The sequence below is a fragment of the Conger conger genome, chromosome 17 (genome assembly GCF_963514075.1).
Source record: "Conger conger chromosome 17, fConCon1.1, whole genome shotgun sequence".
Classification (NCBI taxonomy): domain Eukaryota; kingdom Metazoa; phylum Chordata; class Actinopteri; order Anguilliformes; family Congridae; genus Conger; species Conger conger.
Window position 1 is genome coordinate 17,154,947 of NC_083776.1, and position 19,365 is coordinate 17,174,311.

The 19,365-nt window shown below is 46.8% G+C and overlaps 1 protein-coding gene across 6 annotated transcripts in view; it reads right to left on the reverse strand.

The window, feature by feature from the left end:
* Positions 1-19,365, reverse strand: part of LOC133116209 (collagen alpha-1(XVIII) chain-like) — a 90,837-nt gene that overhangs the window by 26,326 nt on the left and 45,146 nt on the right. For 4 of the 6 annotated variants that reach the window (XM_061225535.1, XM_061225539.1, XM_061225537.1 and 1 more), the window contains exons 1-4: positions 18,647-19,090; positions 17,855-18,250; positions 5,250-5,791; positions 1,527-1,610 (exon numbers count right to left, since the gene is read on the reverse strand). In XM_061225535.1, coding sequence (XP_061081519.1) covers positions 1,527-1,610; positions 5,250-5,791; positions 17,855-18,250; positions 18,647-18,986 — 1,362 coding nt within the window. In that variant the 5' untranslated portion in view covers positions 18,987-19,090. Of the gene's footprint in view, positions 1-1,526; positions 1,611-5,249; positions 5,792-17,854; positions 18,251-18,646; positions 19,091-19,365 lie in introns of those variants that run through there. The other 2 variants (XM_061225538.1, XM_061225540.1) reach the window with 2 other exon arrangements.

Below are 19,365 nucleotides of genomic sequence, written 5' to 3' on the forward strand. Positions count from 1 at the left end.
AGAGAGAGAGAGAGAGAGAGAGAGAGAGAGAGAGAGAGAGAGAGAGAGAGAGAGAGAGAGAGAGAGAGAGAGAGAGAGAGAGAGAGAGAGAGAGAGAGAGAGAGAGAGAGAGAGAGAGAGAGAGAGAGAGAGAGAGAAATGGCAGTACTTATATCCCAGCTTTCTGCCTAATGGCCGAAGAGGGTGGTGGATGAAATATCCATATCCATTTTGAGAGACTACTGCAAATTAAAATTTAGATTTCATATTAGAAATGTAGAACAGTCTATCCAATATGACTTCACTGCATATACAGGTCAATATGTAACCCCAGTGCAAAGTTGCAGTATGTCTTTGGCAGTATGAGAGTTTACAAACTAGGCCCCCCTTGTTCCAGTCACAACTGAAACCCCTGAACTGCCTACCTTAACTGTAGAGAGGTGATTTACCCCCTTATGGCCACAATATGTCAGAAATAACCGCCCAGCCAATGTCCCATCCCAGCAGTTTAAGCCGGTCAGGTTGAATAATGCTTTAATTCAGTGCACTATGTGGCAAATGATTCCTTTAAAAAGCGGTTTTAAATTACATTTCATTGATGAAATCAGTGGGGTTATTAATTAATACATAGTGTACATGTCGAGTGCCCAACCTGTACTGGCAACAATCTTAAACGATCAAGTGACACACACAAGCATACACACACACGTAAACACACACACAAACACGCACATGCGCGCGAGCAAACACACATACATACATACATACATACATACACCCTCTGTTGCTATATTAACCAGCTGACGTTATCCTCTTTCCAGCTAATTCCACTAAAAGCCAAGTGCCCCTCACTCTCCATTGCTTCAGTGTTTCTGATTGACTGCCTTTAACTTTGACTCACAGAAACATTTATGGCTGCCGCGGTGACACATAACTCTATCAACTACACTAAGTAAGCCATAAAGTCATACACACTGCAGGTGAGCTGGTCTAATCTTTTACACATATACAGCAAAATGCACAGAAAGGAAAATCTATATACAGTTGGGAGTACAGGTCAGTTTACATAAAGCATATGACCCGGGGTCAGTTTATCAGCCAGGGCCCAGTTCTCTCAAACCTCACTCTATCACACTCTGGGCTGTGTGACAGCCCCGGCATTTTCAGCCCTGTGAAGCCTATCAGCCTCTCACCCGGGCAGAGATATGCACATCTACAGCCTGCTTACGATATCGGCACAGAACCTCCTGGAAACTCCACCTGCTCACGTGCAGCTGGGGTTTGTGCTTTCAGTTGGACAGGAAGGAAAAACCAGCGCTCACTATTAAAGTGATTTGTTCATAATTATTGCACAATTAGAAATGCAAATGGCAAACTGTGTTTTCTCTCGTTGTTTTGCGGCAGAACCAAACGAGATGTTTCAGTCAACTTTAAGGCAAGCTGAGCGCATCGCTTTAAAGTGAAATGTTTGGGGCTGGAGTGGGGGCAGGAAGAGGGTGATTATCAGCTCTCTGGGGTGTATGTGTGTGTGGGGGGGTGTAACTCACCGCATCAGAGTCATCTTCATCTTCCTCGCAGTGTCGTTCAGCTGCTCGGGGATCTCCCAATACCCTCAGCTCTCCTACGACCCCCTGGAACACACACACATACAAACTCTCATAAACCATGCCCCCGGGTCACCTGTACTGCATGTCAGGACTGCGTGTGAACTCTGTCACCGCGGACTCACCAACACGCCAGTTCTCAGCGTGTATCATGTGAGCGTCTCGGACTGTGTGTTCCCTCAGACACGCGTGACAGATCGGTTCACCGCTGATATCATCCCACGGGATTACCACCTCTGACATTTCAGAGATGACCATCTCCAGTGGAGCTCTGGCCTCCTCTGTGGTCCCGATTCGTCAGCGTGGGCAGAAAATGTAACGCCCGAAACAATGAGCTCTTTCAACATCTCCAGATCTCAGAACAGATTCCGTCTTCCAGAAGCAGGGCTTGGTGAAGAGGCCATGTGCCCTCCTGCGAAAAGACCGCCCCGGGATGGGTTCATTGCCCTAGCCACTGAATTCAAAGAGGCTTTATAACAGTTTAATTGAGCCTTTGTGTGTGCCCCCCACCCCACATTCTACAGTGAGAGACCCACATGCAGAAGCCCCGCCCATCTCTGAGATCTGAGCCAATCAGAGCACTACCCTGAATGTGGTTGATAAGCAGAGACTTTGCTTATGGCAATATATGGCATATATTTATATTTCTAGCATTTTAATTTGCTTTATATTCATCCTAACAATTAGGACTGCTCATACCAGCTCAGTCTAAGAAGTCTGGTATAAGCAGCTGGGGAAAGTGATTTGTTTTAGGTAATATTTGGTGAAACCAACTGCTCTGGGTTTTTCAGGGACTTCCGTTTTGCTTCAATCCCGATAACAAACATCCAATGAGGCTGCAGGCTTAATTGCCGATCAAAATTGGAGAAGAGAGGATGGGTTTTTTGAGCTGTATACATTCAAAATATTTCTTCTTCTGCCCAGATTCTGCTTGCGCCCAAAGATCGCCTACCCCAGCTTTAAGAAAGCATAGCCAGTCAGGGCTTCCAAAACTTTCTGATCTTCAGTTTATCTGATTAATCTACAAGGGTTCAACTTTTTATCTGTGATCACTCTAGCACTTGGAACCGTACTTCCCTCAAGGGTTTTAAGTGCACGAGTCCCTGGTTTTGATTTGCGTCGCCAAATGACTGTAATGTAATGTAACGATAATTATCATGTGCAGTTAGCTACTGTATGTCCAAATGAGCACAGTTATGATGAGTGGTGTGAATATTAATGAGCAGTGTAATGACTACAGTAAGTTGTAGATTCTTTCTGTTTGCTGTTTTTTTAATGTCATCACATGGCCTAATTTATTCCTCTTGTGACCACCATGTTCACAGCCACTGCTCCAGGCAGGCCAGAGAGAAGCAGCGCTTCAAACAGGATTATTACATTCTGTAAGTGAAGACAGGTTGGGGGTTGCTGTCATGGTAGCAGAGGTAAACAAGAATGCCGACCCTCTGACAAGACCCCCTGGAACATGAGTGGGTAATACGTGCAGAAGTTTACCTGTCTCACATCAGCGTAACTTATAACAGCCAGGCAGCCATTAGCCTCCTGCTGCTGCTGACACATTTTGTCGCCATGGATATTTGGATAATTGGACCGAGCGGACTTCCCTGTGCCCCTCTCCCACGGCCGTTATTAGAGCTCCCCCAGGCAGGGTCAGACCCCCCGGCATGGTCAGACGGGCACATTCCCCAAACCAGACGGCCGCCACACACCCCGGAGACACAGAGACACGTTCATGCCCTCAGCCCACGCTCAGACACAACCAGGGCGTGGCCCTCATGTTCACACGCTCAGACAGTACAGCTGGATGCAACACGCCACTGGAAAACTGTGAAACAACACCAACAAAAACACACTGGACACTGTGAAACAACACCAACAAAAACACACTGGACACTGTGAAACAACACCAACAAAAACACACTGGGCACTGTGAAACAACACCAACAAAAACACACTGGGCACTGTGAAACAACACCAACAAAAACACACTGGACACTGTGAAACAACACCAAAAAAACACACTGGACACTGTGAAACAACACCAACAAAAACACACTGGACACTGTGAAACAACACCAACAAAAACACACTGGACACTGTGAAACAACACCAACAAAAACACACTGGACACTGTGAAACAACACCAACAAAAACACACTAAACACTGTGAAACAACACCAACAAAAACACACTAAACACTGTGGACAAAGGCTTCAATAACTCCACACAAACCTCCAACACCAAATGTTCTGCAAAACCCAGCAAATTTCTAAGCATTCTAAATTTCGAGCATTTTTAATTCATAACATACACCCTAAAGCCCATAAAACATGCATTTGGTATAGCAGAGAAAACTTCTTCAACTTTCCACCCAACTTGAACTAATTAAAAAATTCCTCATGACGGACACCTTGCCTGAGCCACACAAACGGCTGTAGTTTATGTAAACTGCAAGCCCTCGTTTGGACTTAAGCGGCTCACAGACCTGCTGGGAAACAGGCTGTCCCATCTCGTCGCGACAGAGCTTAGGGCGACCTTTGCGCCTACCCAGCTGGTCAAGTCATCGGGCCTAAATCACTGCGTTTGTTCTTGTCAACCCCCGGCTAGAAGCATAAAGACCAGCAGACAGATTCCTATCTGGGGCGGGACAGTGCTCATGTCCATACCCTACGGCATACTGCCCTGGAAAACGTGACACAAGGAACTTTCCGGCAGTATGTTAAGCGAATGTGCCACTGCAAACGTAACGTACACGGTCGAAAGACACAGCAAGCCTTCTATGAGTGGGTCTCTTTTTACAGTCAAGCGGTTTAAACTCCTCTGCTTTAAGGATGTATGGGGATATGAGTGATGATTCCACATATCTTTTGGCCTCCAAAAAAACTTCTCCAAATCGGTTTTCCAAGTCTGTGCGGTTATGAGAGGGGTCAGATAAAGTCACCTTGTCTGTGTTCACACATCAGGGGGAATGGTAAACCGGTCAGTTCAAGACCAGGGAAAGTTAATTATTCCCCTGTGGTGGAACGATGTAATTAACTCTCGAGCTACCTTGAGGTGACGAGGGCACTGTTTATGGTTTATGTGTTCTGGTTCATGGGAAGCCAATTTTAAGTAATTAAGAGTAAAATCACAAGGGAGTTCTCATAGCAAGCAGATTCCACATTCTGTGCTTTCATACAGTTGTGTTGCCACGTGGTGTACCTCCCAATGCGTCCAATGGCGTAAAGCACAATGTTCTTTCAAAAATGAAAACCTTGCATGGCATTAGAAAAGAGAAACATTAACAAAGCTGGCAGAAATGTAGATAATTATTACTTCACTTAAACATCAACATGAATTCAAGGGACTCTGAACAATGCCTGGCAGAGTTCATATTATTACAATGGCACACACACAAAGAAGACCATAAAACCCTGAAAAAAAGGGCAAGACTATGGGCAAGTTTGGGCAAGATGCCTTTACACAGACGCAAGTGCATGGTCTGGTTCTTGCCCGTTCGCAGGAGGCAAGGCTCGGGTGATGCCCGGCAGCCGTTTTATGCAAATGAGCTAATTGACATATTTTGTCAATTAGAAGTCCATACTTCATGATAATTGATCTGGAAGACCAAAGATTTGTTTTCGGTGGAACACTACCTTAACTTCCATAAGCAATAAAGGCACATACCAGGAACTTGTCTGGGTCGGCTCCTCCGGCCTGGCCCACGAAGACCCCCGCCCCGGCCTCCAGCTCCATCTCGTCGGGGGAGCGCTCGAAGCGCACCACCTGGGGCTCCGAGTCGCAGTTGAGGTAGAAGCTGACGCGGTCCTCCACCACGGCGATGGCGAAGCGGGTCCAGGAGTTGACGAGCGAGGGGACGCTGAAGCTGGCGGCCTCGTAGGAGGCCTGCGAGTCAGGTTCCGTGTAGTACAGGATGACCCGCTGCCGCCCAGACGCCACCGCAGAGAGCTTGACGCCCACGTACATGATCTGCTGGGAGGAGTCGGTGATGGAGAAGATGACTCCGGCCTTGCTGGAGGTGGGCTGCAGGTGGAAGAGCATTGAGAAGTCCCGGTAGAAGGGGCTGGGCAGGTGGGCTCGGGCGAGCTGGCCCGTGTTAGCCTCCGGCCCGAACACGTAGCCCGGACTGTTGTCGGGGCCATAGACCCTGGTGATCTCTTCGGGGGGAGGGTCTCCGATCAGCTGCAGGAGGGACACGCCACTTTCACCTGCCAGGAGAGGAACAGGAAGTCAGGACACAGGGTCAGCCACCGTGAGACCGGCACAGTGCAGGATTCGGTTAGCAAGCACAGACTATTAGTCTGGTTCAATACATACCTCGGCAGCGAGCGCTAACAGGTAAGAGCTGTACACAAAACAGACAAGTTGCTGCCTACAAGTGCTAGCTAATTTTGAAGCATTTTGTGAGTAAAGTGCGAAGCAAATTACATTCATTCCTGTTTCTCGCTGGACTAATATTCAATCCTCACATAAGACATGTGGGTACGCTCAAGTGACACTGTTGGACAATATTGTCTTTCAATATTGTCAATAAATGTCAATATTGTCTGAGAATGCCTATTTCATAAACTATCTTGGGAAACTGTGCTGACCATTCAGTACATGTCTACTGTATCTCCTCTAGGAATAGCCCTTACACTTTGCCAGGTCATTGAGTGCAGAGGAAAAGTAAACACATTTGGACTGAGAACAAACATCATGAATCCAAGCACTAAAGTGATGACTGATGACTAACATGAATTTCCCATTCTAAAAACTGTAAGAGGAAGTTTGACCCCGGCCTTGTCTTTAGCCCTGATTCTCACAAGAAATTTCAGCTCAGGGTGTCTTGGGGAGGCACAAATTTAAATAATCCCCTTCCCACTGGTCCAAAATAGCAGAGCGGGGTATGGAAACCTAAAGTGGCCCAAAAAACCCTAAACTCATCTCTAGGGGCCAAAAATGAAATCTATTAAACAGACACTGTTTGTCTTTAGCCCCAAGAGAATATATACTTTCATGTGAGATTTATTTTGCGGCTCTCGTTATTACAGTACTCTCGGTAACAGCTGATGTAAAGAAATGCGTCTCACAATGAAGGGAAAAAGCAGAACAACACACTAAATCCTCAAGGTTTAAGCTTGAGCGATGGATTCCCAAGGTTTAGAACAGGCATAGCATCCATAGCATCCATTTTGGAATAATGTGAAATCACAGTGCATAAAAATTTATCACAATCCCTTTACTACAAAATGTCTTTACTCATGATGCAATACAGAAGGACATCATTAGCCCCAGCAAACGAAGGGGAATGATACAGCCATCAGCCTGGGAAAATGAGAATCTGGTTTTCACACTACGGCAATTTTAGAGTACCAATAATCACCCAAAAGCACCAGGTTCCTTTCACATTCGAGAGGGTCTCCTCTTCTGTTTGCTTGAACAGTATCAAAGCCCTTTAATCTGGGCTATATCTAATCCCACACAAACTGCTCATTCTGCTACACTAAATCTAATCTCACACAAAGTGCTCAATCTGATGGACTAAATCCAATCTTCCAAAAGAGCTATCCAGAGGCCAATGTGTGAGTTTGGTCACGTCTCACCAATCAGGGTTTACCGTTCTGACACGACACACCAATCAGGGTGCACCTTTCTGACACGTCTCACCAATCAGGGTTCACCTTTCTGACATGTCTGCGGCCAGAACCCACGCAGGCCAACAAGAAATGTGCAGCTGTGGCGAAATATCCCCTATTTTCCCAACTATCGTCCAGGGTGGACACGAGGAACACTGAAGCGCTTCATAAACAGGGGACAGAGAGTTATGTGTCTTCAGAGTAGTGTTCACCCGTTTGGCACAGGGCAAAGACTATTCACTGCTGACTGGAAGGCTTTCCGACATCTTGTTGATTATCCCTCACTTTCCATAAACAATCCCACAACAGAAGCTCTTCCGCTGTACGCGTGCTGAATGCAAACAGGCCTATGGTTCAGACCTGGGTCAAATACTGTACGTAATTGTTTTTGGTTCAAATACATTTTTGTGCTCGATTGTTCTTGCCTTGCCTTGTCTTGAGCCAACCAAGAGGACCAGGAGGTGGAGTTTGTACTTTTATTAGAGAGTATTTCATAGGTTCCAATACAGCTCAGTAAATAGTAGAAAAGTATTAGATTCCAAAACAATCGCATATTTACCCCAGGTCTGCTGTGGTTTCTGCTTGTAGTAAATAGCAGGGGCAGTTGTGGCTTATCTCAAACCGGTGCACCAAAATGGCAGATTACTCACTGCATTTGGCATTTACATTGTGTTTACATGTCACGGTGACACATACTAATGCTTATCACATTCAAAACTCACAAGAACACATCATTCGGGTTTGCAGATGGTAGCAGCACTGCACCATCTAGATCCATATGAGATGCTCCACATCTGACCTCTGACCGTCATACAGGAACACAGGAATGAAAATACACTACCAAGAGGCAGTAAATATTCCACAGACAAACACAAACATACAGTGCATTTTTTTGGGCCTCTTCCTTTTAGGGTTAACACCTCAGGCATAGCGAGTTAGCGGGATGAAAAAATGGCAGGTCTGGTCAAGATGAGGTCCCAAACAGGAAGTGGCTGCTGTCCGTGTAATCACACCTGAGCAGCTGCAAGTCTGCTCTGTGAAACGTGACCAGATTCTGTGGCGTGCTAATCAGTGCGTCACACACACGTACCTGAAACCTCATGGTATGACACATGTATCTGCAAAAATGTCCAGATTCCGTGGCGTGCAAATCAGTGTGTCTCACACACGTACCTGAAACCTCATGGTGTGTGAGAAAGTCTGCTACACAGCTATGACAACTCAGAGTGAGGCCAGTCCAGCTAGGGCATCTGCTCTTCAGTTGGATGTTTGAGTAAATGGCTCTTTGGACCACAGGATCACAGACTGACGTTTCCTTGGTGGCAGGTGATAAATCTCCCTCGCCCAATCCAGGTGTTTGTTTGGATAAAATGCAACTGAAAACACCCCCGGGGCAGTGTGGTCTGCTTTTACAAAAAAGAAGAAGAAGAAACACTCTGCAGGGCACTGGAGCATATAATTTAGAGTTACACTGGCATTCTGCCATTTTGTGTTACTCGACCCTTTCCTGCCCATGAGGGCTTCAGCTGTGTTCAGGCGAAATTCACGTCTCCACACATAGCAGTGAGCAACAACCGATTCCTGTGGAGAACAAGCCCAACAGGGGTTAATGAGAGGTAACGTGATACGTCTCCGTAAAACGCGGCTCTTGAGGGATCCCGTTTCTCCATGTTGAAGACCTGACAGTGCTTTACACTCAAACACGATTCTCCAAAGATAACTTATTTTGATTTCCGAAGGAATTTGACTCAATTCAACGGCACTCTCCACCCCCTCCCCAGCTCTCTGTGGAGAGCGTTCCACATTTTCTCCCCAGCAGATGGTTAGTCTCTCCATCACTTCCACCGACCTCTGACATTAACGTAACGGCACAGCGGGTCTAACGGGAGATATCTCTCTGACATTCGGCTCAGTTCACTTTTATTTGTACAGCGCTTACAGAGACATATCACACTTCACAGAGTGTTTTTTGTACAGCGCTTACAGAGACACCGTCATACTTAACAGAGTGTTTTTTGTACAGCGCTTTACAGAGACACCGTCACACTTAACAGAGTGTTTTTTGTACAGCGCTTTACAGAGACACAGGAAGTTGGACAAATTTGGCACGGTTGAGCCAGACACCCAGACACCCACCCCACCTCCCCCCAAATCTAGCAAGTGAAGGGGGAAACTCCCCAATGGCAAGAAAAAAAAAATTCCCCTGTGGGAAGAAATGGTGGGAGGAAGCCTGATATGGGGGGGAGCCCATCCTCCGTTGGCCAGCCTAGGGTCAGTTCGTGAAGATAAGCTAGATGATAAAGGACTGATACAATAGAGATTCATATAAAAAGAGCACCAACAAACCATGAAGCAGCACAATGATTCAATCAATATACACTTGATGAACTTGAATTTAAAGATGAAAGCTACTGTTTGATTATGACACTTTGACAACTGCAGGACTCGCAAACAGTGCTGGTAAAAGTAATAACTAACACTCAAAATTTATTTAAAGTTAGTATATACTGAATCCGGACCATGATAAGTTAATTCAGAGAATAGCTTATTCTGAGGTAGCATTATGGTTAGACGCCATTCATTCCTCTTCAATGTCTCAACATTGAAAAGGCACAAAACTACTGATAACTCAACCAATAAGAATGTACATGTTTGGAGACAAGAACCAATCAAAGTCTCCAGTAAGTCACTTTGGAATGTTACATGTAAACCGTTCAAAATTCAAACAAAAAGCAAAGCATTTGAACAAAACGATGACAAACATCCAAATGTGTACTTCGACACTTGAAGTCAACCATAATTGGACACAGAAAACACCTTTACTCTTACTGCCATCCATAAACAGCTCTTAAACTAAAAAAAAACTTTCCATTTGTTTTGGGAAAACTGCTATTAGGGTTTTCCCCTCAGAGACGACTTCCTAAAGTGGTCTCTGTACTTGTGAGCCAGACAGCAAGAGTGGATGTAGACTAGCAACCCTGCATCTGTGCAACAGCAGCTTGCCAGTTTAATCAGTAAAACCAATCGCTTTCTTGGGGTTAAAAATTAGCACTTTCATCGGAATGTCTATTCAGCCATGAGCCTCTTTCTCTCCTTGCAAACCTCTGACAGCTAAATGAGTCCTCCAGCGAATTAACTAAAGAAAGACCCTGAACAGACTGACAGGGTTTATGGTCCTATTCTGTCCTGTCTTGGTTTATATCATGAGGGTCAACACAAAAGCCACGGTCACCTTTTGAAGAAAGGGCTTCACGTGCATGCACGCACACACAGGCACACACATACATACAGGCACACACAGGCACATATACACACACGCACATACATACAGGCACACACAGGAACACACACAAACAGATAAAGGCACACATACAGGCACATACATACACATACACACACACACTGACGAACCCATATGCCCACACACATACGCACAAACACACAGACACACACACAGACAGACCCGCAAGCACTCACATGTGCACACACACACACAGATACACACACACACACACACACACACACACACACACAAACACACACACACGGTCCTCTCCATCTACACTGAACCTATATGTGGGAGTTAGAGGACACACATACATTTTACATTTATATTTTAGTCATTTGGCAGATGCTTTTAATCCAAAGCGACTTACAAGTGCATAGGTTCTTCCACAAGTCAAAGCATCACATCCATAACTAGGAAAATACACATGAAATGCTGTTGTAAACTTATAGTCATCATAAGTGCAATTTTTTTCTTTTTTTTTGGCGTTAGACAAGGAGGATAGGGATATCAGAAAGGGGGGCGGGGGAAATCAGGAGGGAGGACTAAGGTAGAGTTTTAAAAGGTAAACCATTGCTTATTGTTCTGTGAAACAGCTACACACAGTTCTCTCCGCACACGGACTCTGATGTCAGCAGTGAGGCTGTACGCGGGATTTAGCGAGAGGCCAGGAGGAATGACCATTGGGTCATGTGGAGACGGGAACCCTGTTGCCGGGCAGCATGTTCCAGGGCTATCCATGGGAAAATGAGAAACATCTGGAGGAATCTGAATCGCCATGGTGAACTCCGGTCCCCACGGTTACGCTTGGCCACCAGTCCAAACATCTCCATGAGGGTCCTGAAAATGTCCATGGTCCTCTCTAATACTGTAACCAGCCCATGGCATACCCTCCTCCACCAACGGCTTCCAGTGGGTTATATATGACACAGGGAGGAAAACGGCACATCCTGTGTGCCATTCCGAAGCCTGAAAAACGTGCTATGGTTCGTTTGCCTATAAACAACCCCGTGTACCATGACGCCGTTAGCACAAATCACGTTACGCACAAGAGGCCGAGGTTTCATCCTGAGAGCTTATTTTAAGCAATCGTCAGTGTTTCAGGCAATTCTGCAATAATTAGATTTACGTAACAGTCAATATCAAATTCATCAGCTGAAACTGTGAAAGCCCAGTATACAGACGTGCCCACTGTAGCCTTTAAATCTTTATTCAGCGTTTATCAAGGCATTTCTTTCATTCCCTTAGTAATGTTGTGAAGTGCTTTCCAAAAATAAAAACAGCTTCGAGACACAACACAAAAAATGCAGCTCAAGCTTTTCAGAGTAATCATCTCCCCGTTCAGCCATGCAGGCGGTGCAGTACTGAAATTTGAGCGAGGTAGATGTGTGTGAGGTTCAGGGATTTAGTTCTGACATGCCTAATCAAGTCAGAAGAGATACAGAATAAAAATCTTATCTACATCGAGTATCTCATCTTAGAAAGAGATGTTTAACAAGACTGCTGTTAATACACTGCTCTACCATGTGAGGACTTTTTGTCTTATTGACAGACTCTTCAGTGCAAGGCCCAAAATAAATAAACGTCCATCAAACCAGACACATCACACTCAGAAAATCTACTGTACATCTATCCATGTTTGCGTTAATTACACCATCATATTCGCTTACCATGGGCCTTATTGCTCTGAAGGCTTCCACATACAATGACAAAACCCTGCCATAAACAAGTGAAGCATTTAAAACATGAAGTGAAAGAAGCAGCCATCGCATCCAGTGTAACACCCGTAGGTCACCTGGACAAGGCTTGAGAAGAGGCTTAACTTGGTTTGTTTATGTTGTTATGTTGGTTTCCTAACATACACCCATCACAACGAGATAAAACGGAAAACCAATACCGTGTGTCGGAAAGGCTGCCGGATCGTTCCCCGCCCCGGGTGTGTCGAAGTGTCCCACCCCCAATTTGCAGTTGGTGTGTGTGAATGGGTGAATGAGACGCATCAATTGTAAAGCGCTGTGGGTGAAAGTGCTATATAAATGCAATTCCTTTACCATTCTGCTGCCAGATCACCAGAACTGCCCCTTTTCTTTCATAGAGGTCAGAACTTCCGAGAAACAATAACATTATTAACAACCACCCTGGTATTACCAACAGACCCGCCCCACTGTCACCCAGGGTTAGCAGAAGTATCACTGAACTATGGAGCACAGGATACCAACGGCACCTGTTCCTGCAGGGACAAACCTGTGTGAGAGTGTTTTCTCTTTCTCTGCCACAGCTGGTTAGAGGTCATCTCTGTACTCAGATTCGGGGGGTTGTTCATTATTTTCTGTCACTGTTCTTTCATTTTATGTGTGATGCTTACTGTCTGCCACTAATTTCACCTCCAATATATCATAGATCAGCTTCTGGAACAGAAAAATAGCTATAGTGTACACAACACATTAACTGTACATTTCCAAATAGGGTATTCAGACTTGACACACCCAAATCCGAATACATATGCGTATAAATAAATCTGGGACACGTCATAACCACAACAGAGCAACAATACTCATACTGTAGTTCATGCTTATTACTGAATCAGTCATACCATACAACTGACATCAGGCAATTATGTGCTTTTTGGCAAGCACTTTCTTTTTTCAGGAAGATTATGACCATTATTGGACTGAGCACGCAGCTTTGCTCCATGCTAAATGGTGAAATGAACAGACAGATATGCCAGCTGCCAGGTTCTGTCTGGCTCAGATAAACATGCGTATAAAACCATGAATTCCCCTGAACACTCTGCACTGCTTATTGCTTATTGTTCTGTGAAACAGTACGCTCTCAGAAATCAAATTTTAAAAAACGCGTTTTGGAATGGAGAAAATGTTGGCCTGAAACGTACATATCAATGTCTTTGTTCACCATGCAGTCCCAGAGGACTCTAGCCCATAAACACACAACGGCCAGATGAGAAAGCTACGCCCCCGCACAGAAGACATGCGATTCTCCCAGAGCCGTGCTGCTCCTTCCTGTACATCTAGCGCAGGGGGACGGCATCTCAGGAGGCACGGGTCCAAATCGCCAGCCTCTGTCCTTCGACTGTCCCCCACGCCCCCAGTACAAATATTCTGCCATCCTGTCTGCTGGCAGTCACAGGCATCCTTGTAACCCAGAGAACGGCATGGCTGTGCCTCCCCAAACCCTCCCGCCCCCATAACTCTCATAGACGGGACAGGGCACAATGGGCATCTCTTCCCACGGCGGCCATTTTGTCTCCCGCCCCGGCCCTGTCTTCAGCACAAAACCCCTGCAGAATGCCCGCGAGACCCCATTAGCCAAGTTCCAAAGTGGGCTGCAGCGCTTCCTATGAGAAAGCCTTCAGAGTTAATGCAGCTATACAACCAGATTAAAACACACATTTGCTGTATGTGAGATATATGAAGGGTTTAAGCCCCGAACCGTGACCGAGAGGCCTGGTGGAGCCAAATATGGAGATAAATCTCACTCCTCTGCAGCTGGCGTCCTGGGACTCGGAGACAGGGCAGATGTGAGGTGTGGTACCCCACGGAAAACTACACAAGGTTACAACAACACCAGGGCTCAGACATATGGCCAGTGTGTACGCTGAAGCACCAAAGACTGAAGACTTGATTTACATGAAGGAGAAACCTCGAGCGGATGCAACACTTCAGCTCGTCACCAGGAACGTGGCCTCGCCCTACAGCTTTGAGGGGCTTGCACCATGAGCCACTCAGAGCTCTACGTCGAACAGAAAAAAAGTTTGAATATGGCTAGCGTTAGCTAACATTTGCCGTCCTGAACGCACGTCAGTTCTGGAACATTCTACAGCTTCCTCAAGGCATCACCTCTATCCACTACGAAGAAGAAAAGTCACACTCCAGCAGTGTAGGGCTCACAAATCCGTTTCCAATCCCCCAGAAGCCTAAATACAGCTGGATCCAGATGAGTCAGGGATTTCTGAGCAGGAAACACAGAGTGATTGACACCTTGGGTATAGGAAGTAGGTCATTCGAACAGACTACTAATAGAGGACTTTCTGGAATGTGCTGGTGTTATTTCAACAGCTTTTTCATCTGTATTAAAACTGACTCATCAGCAACCACCAAACATAGAGAAGACTGGGCAACCTTCTGCTGATTAATGAGTTACTCTTGAGGCACGGGGGCCTGATGGAGATGAGAAAGCCAGCCACACTTTGCCTTGGCTCACCACCCTGCAGAGAGAGGCCAACGCTTCAACATGGGAGGCAAGGCAACCGACGCTAATCAAGACAGACATTTTCAAACATTGGCGTCTCCCCTTTGTGTTTGCGTGCATATGTGAATGTGAGCTTGAGTTTTACATTAATATTATTTGTAGCCCCAATTTGCTGAAACCAGCACATAAACCCAGAGGCTTGATGTGTGAAGTTGCTGGTTTTATCCAAGACGGTACAGAGCCATGATTTACAAACCCAGCACAGAACAGCCAAAGAGAACAAATGCATTATAAACGGGTTACACAGTCTGTAGACAAGCTAATCGGTAAAAAGCCAATATGCCAAAGAGAGTAACGTGAGAGGAGCATTTTGTCTTCATTTCAATGCTCATCAGAAACCCTACACCTTTGCAGCTACAAGCTGCTCACCCATCCATAGCCGGAGAACCTATCCTCAGGACCTGTCAAAGCCTCTCTTCAACAGGAAATTCCAGACGCTGCTGCGCGGTTAGGTTATAATCTAAGTGGATGTCACAGAGTGGGGCACAGACAGATCAAAAGGCATTCAAACCATGTATGTACTCAAAGTCAACTCAGCACAAGATGCACTGCACTGGGTGTCTATAGCCATATCTCCGCATTGAAATTCCTTCAATGCCTCAACTTCTGTAGTCCATTGATTTAACTTTAGCACCAGACGCATCGTGTCCATGTTGAGGCAGCAACCTGTTTGGGACATCGGGCCCCTAGAAATATACACATTTATTTAAAGCATGTTGATATGACAGAGAGACAAACAGGAGCGGTGTATACCATGTCTCTGATAAACTGCATGAAGGCTGTAAACCGCACAGGAGATACCATGTCCTACAGCAGGGAAACTAGCTGCTGCAGACCATCACAGATACAGCATCTACAGCATGGACAAACAAGACAGGAATGTATATGAGAACACTGCCTGTGTGTGTGTGTGTGTGTGTGTGTGTGTGTGTATGTGACAAAGAGAGAGAAAATGTGTATGTGTGTGTTTTTTCTTATTGTTTTTTTTTATTTGTTTATTTAACAGGGACAAATGCATACAACATTGCTTTATATATAAAATACAAAGTAGATGCCATGCATACAGGTTTCTACCCATGGCTAATTTTCAACCCTTGCCCCGGGCCGCAACCCCTGTCCAGGGCCTGCATGTGTGTGAGAGAGAGAGAGAGAGATAGTGTATGTGCATGGTCTATGTGTGTGTGTGTGTGTGTGTGTGTATGACAGAGAGAGTGTGTGTATGTGTATGGTCTATATGTGTGTGTGTGTGTGTGTGACAGAGAGAGAGAAAATGTGTATGTGTATGGTGTGTCTGTGTTTTGTGTGCATGTCTGTGCATGTGCATGTCTGTGTCTGCATGCGTGTACCCGTACATGTGTGAATCTGTGTGTTTGGGGGGGTACTACAAAATAAAAATGAATTCCTTGAAATATTCCAGCAAACTAGAATTGACTTTCTGCTGAGATTTCCACAACATGGGAGAGATATTTCACCATAGTATTTTATTATGTATTTTATACTTGAATCATGTGATCCATTCAGTTTTTTCCACTCAAGCAAAGCCCATAATTCAGATGCTCTCCTTCAGAAGACATAAATGTAAAGATCCATCAGCATGCAACTGCACGACATGCAGCTGCAGGAAGGAACGTCATTCCTCCATAAAAAGCGGTAAAATTAAATAAATAATAAGAACATACCGCTCCTCAGAATCATCTGTCCAGAAGAAACTTTCCTGAAAGATTTATATCTGGTCTGAGGCTCTTTCTGAAAGGAATGCTCTGCCTAAGACTTTGAGTAATGAACAAAAAGAATGAAAACACACAGGCCACTCAAATCACGTCTGCCCCAAACTCAGCTTCTCCATCTGTAATGAAAAGGTTCTGTGTTCCTCTGCAACTTATCAAAAATTCATATCAATGCATTATCCAGGAAGCAATTTAGTTCAATGATCTTAGGACTTTATCTCATCCAAGTTGCTGCGAGTCAATGGAGCCAATGTCTTTAAAGTACAATTTTTGAGAACTTGATAGTTTTGCAAACTTAATCAAGAAACAGAGAAGTTGCACTCATAGAACTTTACACGCATACAACCGAATACAACCAAATTCAATACAATTGGATTATGAAGAAAAATCAACAAATTGATTTAGAAACAGAAAACCATTCTGTGCTCTGTGCTTCATCCCAAAAATACATACTGAAAGCATATTCCATTTCTGATCAGTCCACATGGCAAAAGCAGGGCTTTCCTTATTTTGAATGAATTTTCCTGCCAATAATATCTACACCAATCGAAGCAGGCCTGTATGTTGACATTTACCCCCTTAAATAAATGTGTGTCCACATTCTACACTGGAAAGGAATCCATATTAGCAGCCGTTTCCCCTACACCCAGTCTCTGCTCTGCTGAAGAGTGTGCTAAAGTAATCAGGAGCTACAAAGGAAGACCAACACACCGCACATTTCTGCCAAAAATAACCACACAACTGGATGTCTGCAGTCAGTTCCTGCCGGCAGCTTGCCTACGCGCAGTTCTGGCTATGAAGAAAAACAGAACCAAGTTTTTAAAAGACGCAACTTCAGCTCAGCATGTTCAAGCATTCTCACTTTACAGGAATAATAAATCAACACCAAACTCCACAGAACAGGCGGCTGCTCAGAAACTACTGGTGCTTTTTAAGAAAAATAAGCTAAAACGTGCTATTTCGGTTACAGCGTACGCGATGCATTAAGAACGACTGCGTGAGCTACAGGTTACTGGTGGCATGCTCTGCGGGAGTCAGTCAGCGCTGAGGTATGGCATGCACAGGAGCCCGCGCAGGTCCCACGTGTTAAGACACCCGTGACACGGTGCGTTATTCATGCCGCGTTTCCGGGCGTGCGCAGGAGTGACGAGGAGACAGCCGTCTCCATGGCGACCCCCCCCATCCGCTCGCACGGTGCGCTCCAAGCTCACACCCCCCCCCCCCCCCTCTGAGTCCGGTGTAGCTTCTCCGGATGGGGCGGAGGGTTTAGTATTAAAGGTGACCCGGCGTAATTAGAGGGTTGACAGACAGACAGGCGTGCCGGTTCAAAATGCATTCCCGGGACGGGGATGCATTTTAACCTGCCGTTACCTCTGCAGTCACTAACGAACTGGCAGGGATGGGCGCGGTGTCCCGGGCGTTCCGTGTCGGGAAGCGCGTGGCATGGCACGAGCAGACGCCCGTGGCTGAGGAGGCTCCAGCAGCTGTCCCTCAGGCCCTCGCAGAGGCTGCGGCAGGGCAGGGGGGCCGGGGCCGACCCGGGCGCGGTGCACGGCGGGGTCAGCAGGAGGCAGTGAAACTGGCGCAGGCTGGGGTGGCAGCCCGACTCCAGGAGCCACGCCCAGTCGCCCAGCGCCGCCCGCACCTCCCCCACGCTGCTCTGGTTCAGGAAGTTGGGCACGGCGAAGCTCTCTTGCCCCAGCCCACTGCAGAAGGGCAGATCGGACTCTAGGCGCAGGCAGCGGGGGGACTCCAGGCCAGACTGGGCTACGGGAGAAGTCAGTAGACGCCCTGCAATCGTGTACTGCTTGGGATACCTGGCTGACCTGCAGTTAGATGCATTCTGACTCGAGTTACAGTTACCACTGCCACTCTGGGCAGCTCCCTGAGGTTTAGAGAGACTAACGCTTTGGAAGGACTTCCTGTCTAAACTGTTACCCTCAGGACTAGCGTCCTGCCCCCCAGCTGTCCGGTTACTCATGCCCAAAGCATCCTGGGAAAGGTCTACCCCTGCCAGCTGTTTCTCAGCTTGTACCCTTGCACTAGCTCCTCCCAGCCCTGAGACCTCAGCAGGTCTACGCGCACCCTCTCGTGTCTGCCCTCCTAAAGGTGCCCCGTTCACAGGCCCAGACCCCAAACCCAAACCCCCCGAAGCAGCATTACCAGGCCAGGCTCCCCCGGCGATGGCCCCCGGTCGCTTGGTGACCGCGGTAGGCTCCACAGTAGTCATCCGGTCCTGGTTCTGGTCCCATGTTTGCACAACCTTGCGTATCCCGGTGGCCACATCCATGATCTTAGCCCCCACGCTGGAGATAGTGGCATCAGGCTCCTCCCCGCTGCCCGCGGGACCTTCACCCGAGCCCTCGCTGGGGGGGGTGGGCGGGGGCGTGGGGGGGCCCGTGGTGGCCGGCGGCACCCACTTGTTCCAAAACCAGGCGTCCGAGCGGCCCGCGCAGAGCGCCAACGCGAAGGCGAGGGCCCACCACATCCCTGCTTTAGCCATGGTGTGCGCTAGTTCCTCTGATGCTGCGGCTAGCTCACACACCCTCCGATGCCCCGGCACGGTCTACACTCCTCACACCAGCGCTCAGCACAAACACACACAGCGGCTCAGACACACAGATCACTTCAACAAAGGAGGAGTGGGGAGGGGGGGGGGGTGGGAACAAAACTGCAACTAACTCCTCATTGGCTGAGCAGCAGTGCACCGCACCTCCATCACCCCCCCTCCCCTGCTCCTCCTCTCTCTCCCTCTCTCAGCTCAGCTGCCTCTGTTGAAGCATTTCATTCTGAGCTCCAGAACTGTGAGTGCCTGCATCTGAAGTTGGACACAGAACTGTAGCAGTGTTCAGTAGCTGTAAAGTAGATCAGCAGATTAATGC